The following is an 8,871-nucleotide window of genomic DNA, read 5'->3' as shown; positions in this document are numbered from 1 at the left end:
TGATGACGTCACGAATATGACGTCATCGAGAGCTTTAATTTTTCCTCCGAATATTTATTTTCATTTTGATAATTGAGATTGAGACTTTTTTTTTTTTTTTTTTTTTTTTTGACATATTTACTTAAGATACTTCTTAAATAAGTAATACATTTAACTTTAATTTTAATTTTATTTAGTAACATGCGCAGATTTGTTCCAGTGAACCACTCTGCTATATGCATAACATATTATATTACATCACTAGGTCATGAGGCTTTTGACGTTTAAGACGCCTAACCATCATACTAGTATCTGTTAGTTGAAAAGCTTCTGGGTTGATGTGCCCATGAAGTCGTTTCTCATGCTTTGTTGCATATTCTCTAACGATTTCATCCACCCACTTTATCTTAAGACCTTAATGTAGTGCTTCGTTGGTCTGAAACCATCTTGCACCCGTGATTGTTTGCAGAGTTTTGTTTTGAACTGTTTGAATGATTTTTCGATTTGATGGTTTGGCACATCCCCATATATAACTGTATCCCATATGTCCATACTGGTTTAATTATCATTTGATAAATTAGCCTTTTACTCATTGAGATTGAGACTGAAGTTTCTTTTAAAATTATGTGAGCCCTCAAAGGGGGGAGGGGTGGTACAAAACATGAAATTTCAAAACATTCAACATGGTATGAACAGGCCATTTTTTAAGCAATTTTCACTAGGTGGCCAAGAGACAGTGGCAATGCCAGAGGGAGGGACAAAGAGGGTCATTGCCCCCACTCGCGAGTAAAAATTTGAAATAAAGTATGCAAAAATTGTTTTTTTTTCGTCGTTGGGACCCATTTTTAAAAAAAAATTTTGCTCTCGCTCTACTCGAGCAGTAATTCTACCATTGTTTTTATAAAATCATTACACATCATGAATAATTTTCAGAAAATCACCTCTAATTTTGATTTTTCATGCCTAAAAATCCGGTTTTGCCCCCTCCTTGAGATGTAATTTTAAAAGTAGTTCGGTTTGTCTAATCTCAACATTTTTCAAATTCAATCATAGGTTTTTTGAAATTCTAATTCTGCAGAAGAGAACCAAATTGGCCCGAGCGAAGCGTGGGCAAGAGCTTCGGAAAATTTGTTGTTCAATAAGTAAGTAGAACAACCTCAATTTTGAAGTAAGAATTCAATTTTTCTGATTTCAACTTCTTCTAAATTTTATTAATGGTTTTTTGGCCCGAGCGAAACGAGGACAAAAGCGTTTCAAAGTTTATAGTTTCAAGAAGTAAAACAGCAATAATTTTAAAGTAAAAAAGTCAGTTTTTCCATCACAGTCATTGTTAAAAGTTTGAACAGAAATACTTTCCAAGTACAGTCATGAATAATTTGAGAAACAGAAAATAACAAGTGAGCCCGAGCAAAGCGAGGGCAAAAGCTTTTGGAAAAATAAAACTTTTGAGGATAGATTGGTGATTTTGAGTGCAAATCAAAAATTTTCTGGGGCAAATCAAACTTACATTGGTTTTGAAAGGGAAAAACTTTTGTGGCTAAATCGAATTTACTGCGTGGCCAAAACTTGGTCACTGGGTGGCCATTTGGCCAAGCAGTTACATCTTAAAAAATGCCCTGGGTATGAATGTATGTGATTTTTATGTTTTAGGATGCTGAATTTTATTTTCTGGATGGTTGGATCCCAAGCCTTTCATACAATGTATATAAAAAAAAGAAATTTTATCAAGGAGGAAAGCAATGTGCAATTTTTTTGAATGCTTTTACTTTCAAACCAAGGTACCAAGTACACGTGGTATTTTCCTATTCTCGCGCATTCCTCGTTTTAATAGTTGTTTTCACGTTGAAAATACCAAAAAAAAAAAAAAAAAAAAAAAAAAAAAAATGGAAAAATAGCAGTTATGAAACCTTGCACAGCAATTTTTCATCACTTTTTTTTATTTAAAATAAGGACGGGTAATATTTGCTTGTTATATCATAATTATACATGTAAACCTTGTGCCAGGGTCAGCTTTGGTTCAAAATTTGGTATGTGAGTGTACCTTATTTTATACACAGTAGGTATGTTGAAATTGATCATCACAGTTGATTGACTGATTGTACATTGTGATAATTTGCTATTTTCATTTTGATCGAAGAAGGACATTTATGCTGTACCTAATATACCCCTACCTATTATTGTCCAGTATATAGAAATTATTCAAATGAGCTAATCCATTTTTTTTTTTTTTTTTTTTTTTTTTTGTTTTGGGTAAGCTTAAATTTTCACCGTAAAAGTATAAAAGTTGTCGAATGGGTTCCCAGGCATGTGAATAGGTAGGTCATTTGGTCCTATGAAAATTTTAGCATTGAAAATTGACAAAGAAAAAGTGAAACTGTTTTAAGGGCGATTTTAAAATTTTTTCATGAAATAACATTATTCTGTGTTTTGAAACCGAAATGTTTATTTTGAACAAATATTTCCTTTCAACGACATGCATTTTTGATAATTCAAGTTTTTTTTTCTTCAAATTTTCAATGTTTTGTTGATCGGTGACACCAACCCTGAATATATAAATGATTTATGTTTTCAGAGTTGGTGTCACCGATCAACAAAACGTTGAAAATTTGAAACGTATGTAAATTATCAGAGCGTCCTTATGATCCAATATATGTACGAGTATGTACGTACATATTTGACAAATTCAATTTGACCAATCGAGTTTGTCAATGTAGGTATATTGAATCATGTGTACCAGGCTTTAGGTAATTATCAGAACACGAGGTGGTATGTCAGTCTATTTTTCTCAATTTTTTCCTTGATAAATTGTGAATGTGATGTGATAAGTAGGTAGATATAATATCGCAAACAAGGCGTTGAAAATATGCTGGTAGGAGGTGACTAAATGTAAGGAACACTGGTCTATAAATTTTTAACATTTTTTTTTTTTTTTGTAAATGTATTTTTTGATAGAGGCACTATGAAGGGTGAATTGATAATGTGCTGCTTTGAACAGAAAATGCTAGAAATTTTGAAATTTCGTATTTTTACGGACAGACCTTAATTTTTCAGGGACGTGTGAGAACGGTGATTGGGGGGGGGGGTGATGATGAGACATTTTTTTTTCGAATATGAACCCAGAAAGAACCAAATTTTGTTTTATCATTCGGCAGACGAAGACAACATGTTGAAAGCATGGCTAACATGATTTCAATTTTTTTAATCCAATTCGAAGTTCATTTTTTGAAGAAATTGAATCGCCCATATGCAAATCAACACTACTTCTTCACATTATTTAATGAAAAAATGGCTGTGAACTGTTTGCGCTTTAAATCATTTGCGCTTTTCATTTGGTCAGCAAATTTGATTTTAAAAGAAATCCAAGTAGAGAGACTCAAATTAAATTTCTATATACTATCGAATGGTAAAATTAAAAATTTTCAAAAAATCGCTCTGGTCCACCCTGCACACACCTTTCATGATTTCATTTCGTGAAAGCTCTACCATCAATATGTTCATCCAAAAATGGGACATGGGTCCCTGTATTTTATCCCAACTTTTTTCAAAATTTGCCCCCCAAAAAGGGGGGGGGTGTTCTTTGAGATTACGCTTTCACTCATTCAGTACATCTAATGATACTTTATCAGTTCGATGATTGACCTCATTGGGGTTTTTGCTTCCTCGGTTTTTGAGGATAATTGAAAAAATCGGTACCTCTTTTACGAGACGGCTTTAAGGGGTGGGGGGGTGAACTGTGGGTTAAAGTGATGCTTGTGATGATCTAATTCAGGAAATTAAAAGCATTTTTACACAACATCTCAGGATTAGCCGGGGTGTTTAAGGGTTAAGGTCAATTCGTAAGGTTCTGACTCGGAATCCCTGGAGTTCAATTTCAAAAAAGCCACGTGCTCTAACGGCCATCCCATCAGATTAGCTAGTAGTAATATCATCGACGCTTCCATATGCTCCATTATCATAACTAAATCGAATTCTCGATCAATTTTTTGGATTAATTCTTCGATTGCAGTCTGATTCTTACTTCGGCTCACATCGAATCCCAAATCGACGCTGATTTGATTGTATCCTTTGTACGCACTTGAACCTGCAGGGCTCTGCAAAACTGATGGTTGCACCGGAGCATTTAAAAATTGTTGCAAGCTCATTCCAGTTGTCTTACTCATTGCACAAAATTCGTACTTGGATTGAAATTGCGTTGCAGGGTGTCGTAAAATTGTTATCATTGATGTACTGGGATACTGATATGATTTTAATACAGATTCGTACCTGACGTGTTGTGCCATGATGTGATATTTGTTGTTTGGTGTCTTCGCATGAGGATGTATGGATGAATCAGAAAATGGCAAGCTGTATGTTTTAGGATTTATGTCCATTACGTCAAGCGAATTCCTAACAGCGAATCTTATTATGACATTTTTAACGGTTGTGCTTCCTGTCTTGTGGGTTTTTACGAAGTATACATTTGTACGTAATGATTTGTTTGACGGTGTGCAGCATTTGTAAGCCAAGGGTTCATCTTGATTTCTAACGACATAAAAATGTAATTTTGGTTTTAAGAACTAAGTATATTCTTTTTTGAAAGGAAAGTTTCAACGTCATTATCATACTATGTTTTAGAATTATCTGTACTTACGATTTCACCCCCCTCCCATTACGGGTGTGCGATTTTCCTACGGATACACACATTTTACTGGTATACGTATACACCTTCCAGTTGTTGGCTGAATTGAATCACTCGAGTAGGTAGAAAAACATAAACGGAGGAACATTTTTCTGCGAATGATAAGTGTTCAGCATCATGGTTTTTTGGTTTGAAACGTGGTGATAACAGTGCACATGGGGGTTTCGTTGAAACGTAATAACAACAACATGTGGTATTGGTCGTTAGTCGTGAAATCCACGGAAAAAATTTTTGAAAATCACAAAATTAATTTCTTTGTTTTTTTTTTTTGTCATACTACCTAATACCCTACATTATATTAAATCATAGGACGTGAATTATGAATTTTCTAAGAGATTTATTTTTATTTCTTGTATACTAAATTTATTACTTTTTTCGTATTTCATGCACTTACCTTATGTATTTATTCAGAAAGTATTTGTTCGAGCTTTTAATAATTTCGAAGGTGGGAAAACAGTGGATTTCTTGCATTAAAAATGTAATGACAGGGCTTCTAACAGGAAGTGAAAGTAGTGAAAAAGTAGTGATTTTAAAAATGGGTAGTGAAAGAACTGAAAAAGTAGTGAATTCAGTCGAAAAGGTAGTGAAAAAATGAAAAAATTCAAACATGCAGCAAAAATTTTCAAATCACTGAAAAATGATTTTTATTTTCAATTTTTGATGAAATTGGCAACAGTGTTGGAATATGTGACGTCAGTTTAGCCGGTAAATTTTCTTCCAATTTCAAACAATTTTTTCTTATTTTATGTGAATTAATCTTCCTCAGATATGCCTGGCTCAGAAAAATCAACTGGAAAATTATAAAAATCAGACTCCAAAATGGCAATTTTTTCAAATTATTTTCATATTGAGAAGTAATTAAAATTTAAAAATACAATGCCTCATAGCCCAAATGACCCTGTTTCCAGTAGTGGGCCCATTCTCAATCCAAAAAGGTGTATTTTTATCTACGAGTAAACTCCACAAGGAAACTAGTAATTTTGTAGTAAGTTCAGTGTGGACCTGCTCACCTCATTTTCACCCGAGTTCAGTTTTTCAATTTGAATATTGCGAATTATTTGTGATAGTACAGCAGACGTCTGCAGCGAGTAAACACATTCCATATCTGACATATTCTTAGGAATATACTCTATTCTTTCCGTATTACGCCTACTCAAACGTATAACTTCTTCAGCCACGCATCTTTCCTCGAAGTTTTTATTGATGATTTGTAATTTCTCTACTTGTTGGTTCAAGTTATCTTCTCCATATTGTCTCTTACATCTGAGGAATTTCTCATGAAAATAGTTATATAATTGGGTATCGACGTGATTGAGTTCCATTAAAGTTAATTCATCTTGCTTTGTTAGAGGACACGTGTTTTCTCCTGGAGGTCTGCTATTTAGTTTCAAGAAAGCTACATATTCCAAAGGCCATCCCATTAAATTGGCTAACATAACAAACGACTCATCCATGTACTCCATTATCATGACCAAATCAAATTCTCTATCTATTTTCATAATGAATTCTGTGACAGCGGTCTGATTATTACTGTGTTCCGAATCAAATCCTAGATCTAGACTCATTTGGTTATATCCTCTGATATTCCTATCACTATCCTCGCTTATTAAAACTGCAGGCTTGACTGGTGCATTCAAGAATTCTTGAAAAGTCATACCAACGTAGTTCTCCAATCGGAAAAAGGTATACATTGATCTAAATAGTGTAGCTGGATGTCTCAATATGGTTATCATTGATGTATCAGGGTATTGAAATAGTTTCATGTTGGAATCATATCGAACATGTTGCCCAAACATATGAAATTTATAATTGGGTGTTATTGCTTGAGGATGTAGTGACAAATTTGAAAATGGTTTATTATAAGAATTGCCGCGAAGAATCAGTGTATCGATCGAGTTCTTAATGGCAAACCGTACCATGACACTTTTTACAGTTGTGCCCCCAGTTTTGTGAGTTTTCAGGAAGTACAAATTTGTCCTGGTGTAATTACTGGTCGGGGGACAGCATTCGTAAGCGAATGGTTGGCTCAGCGGTGATTCCCTATGATAACATAATGTTTCAGTTGTACAGATAGGTATATACACATTTATTTATTTTTAAAACTGAATAATCATAATTACCTCATGAACTGTATTCCAAGTAGGATTAAAACTGGAATGCAGATGCTTGAGAATATTATGACACGTTTCTTCAAGAGACAACTCAGTCTTCGGCAAGTTTTTTTTACAAACAAATGCATTTCGGTTTCTTCACATCCGATATCAAGTACGTACTACGTTCATCTTGTTGAAACGCAGAGAAAAAAACTTTCTAGGTTTGCATGTTGTTTGATATTGAACAGTACGTCACCTTGAACACAGTTATACATTAATGTGTCTTTCTGAAGAGACATGGCGGTATAGAGAAATACGTAGATATTGCCAATGAATTACCCTTGGGAAACAATTTCAAAAGTACATACATAAAAATGAGATTATTTAACAAACTGTTTAAACTTACATAATTAAAGGGCTAGGAACATTTGACGTAAGTAATATTGAATGTTGAAGTAGAATGATTTCATAAAATAAATTATACACCTTCTAGTTTATGCAATAGGTACCTATTTGGAATTTATAATGTGCTGATTCTGATTCTGTAGTATTGAGCCCACTCTCAAGCCCAATATGAGGGCTTTCAGCTCAAAATATTAAAAAACCCCAAAAAACGGAATATCGGGCATCAAAAACTTGCTGGACGTTGAATTTGAAAATCGTTTGACCCAAAACTAAAAATTGAGTCCTTCAGAGGGATGTTGAAGCCCAAAATTTGGAAAATTATATCTAATTCTGGGGATTGTTTCATTACACGATAATTCCAACCTCTTAACTATGTAGAATTATTATGCCCTGAAGAAAATATAGTGTGGTTTTCTCATATTTTTGTGCACTTTTTTGAGTATTTTTGAAATATTTATCACTAAAATATGTGGGAAAAACAAGAAAAAATATTCAACTGTTTGAAAATTGATATGGATACCTAAATACAGATTTTTGAAAAAGCTTACCGTATTCCAATTTCGAAAGCAGTTTGGTCCCAAAACCAAAATTTGGTTACCATTCATATGGAGAAAATTTCGACAAAAGTGCAAATTGGGGTCGCCCAAGAAAAAGACTGCACAAAATCAAGTAGGTAGCTACTTGGCAAACTGATAAGGAATGGATGATAGGACTATCTATATGGGTGTCCTTGATGTCACTTGAAGAATAGAAAAAGTTTGTCACGTTTCGATGTAAAAAACTAGCAGTTACAGGATGCCTAGAAATATCGTGAACCCTAAAGAAAGTTTTTTACCTTATTAAAAATATAGGTTGGCAACGTGAAGTTGATGCATATGATTGGTGCAATGTTATCGCCTTAGTCTAACAACCAATCATATGCTATCATTTATCATTATTATCGTTCAGTGTGATCAACCGAAGCATTTAGCAGAAAACTTTTTTAGGGGTTCACGATATTTCTGGGCACCCTGTATGTACATATTAACCAGAACTTCACAAAAAGTGTAGGTAGTTGTTTCACACGAGTCGATGGCTCGGCTACTTTCGGAGCTGAAGAGAAAAAAAGCTTACTACTTGACATGTTTCACTTGTCCGGTTATTTTTTCATTCATTTTGTTTTTGATAAAAAGTGAGATTTTTAAAAATAATTTGTGGGACTCTTGGACGTTAAAGGTGGAAAGTTGAGATTAACTTGAGTGAAAACTGTGTGTACTTACAATATGGCGTGTGTTGGGTCAGACGATGGAATCAAAATCTTCGAATTCAACGATAACAAAATCAGTAATACAGTTGAAATAGTCAAAAAGAAAGCAAAACTTTCCTGTGTTGCAGTGTAAAAGTTTGTATTTTGATGTAAATTCTCCTTTTGAGTATGTACATTTTATGTACCTTCAAATTGTTTACGCGAAATGATGCACCTATACTGAAGTGAAATCGCATTTTTCGTTTTCCTAGACTTATGAGAGACAACGTAAAGCGAGGTCTTGAACATTTTCAAAAGACTATGTCATCAATGTTTTACGTATTCAGGTATGTATACCTACCTTGTAAAATACATTCCGCGACGCCAGCGCGCTTTGGACAACGTGGTACTCCGAAACGATCGTGCTGATTGGTGGCAATGGAACCGGTGAGGGGGCGGAGAAAATACAGTACATATCAGATTTCAGCTTT

General features: G+C 34.1%; 1 protein-coding gene across 1 annotated transcript; it reads right to left on the bottom strand.

Annotated features, from left to right (window-relative positions):
- Positions 1–4,992: 4,992 nt before the first annotated feature.
- Positions 4,993–7,859, bottom strand: LOC135844865 (galactose-3-O-sulfotransferase 3-like). Its single transcript, XM_065363248.1, has 3 exons — positions 7,704–7,859; positions 6,778–7,006; positions 4,993–6,697 (listed from the first exon to the last, which is right to left on the bottom strand). Exons 2-3 carry the CDS (start codon positions 6,894–6,896, stop codon positions 5,629–5,631), a joined length of 1,188 nt encoding a protein of 395 aa, XP_065219320.1. The 5' UTR covers positions 6,897–7,006; positions 7,704–7,859; the 3' UTR covers positions 4,993–5,628.
- Positions 7,860–8,871: the final 1,012 nt, after the last annotated feature.

The sequence above is a fragment of the Planococcus citri genome, chromosome 4 (assembly GCF_950023065.1).
Source record: "Planococcus citri chromosome 4, ihPlaCitr1.1, whole genome shotgun sequence".
In the NCBI taxonomy this organism is placed as follows: domain Eukaryota; kingdom Metazoa; phylum Arthropoda; class Insecta; order Hemiptera; family Pseudococcidae; genus Planococcus; species Planococcus citri.
The sequence above is the reverse complement of the archived record's forward strand: the minus strand, read 5'-3'. Positions and strand labels throughout refer to the sequence as shown.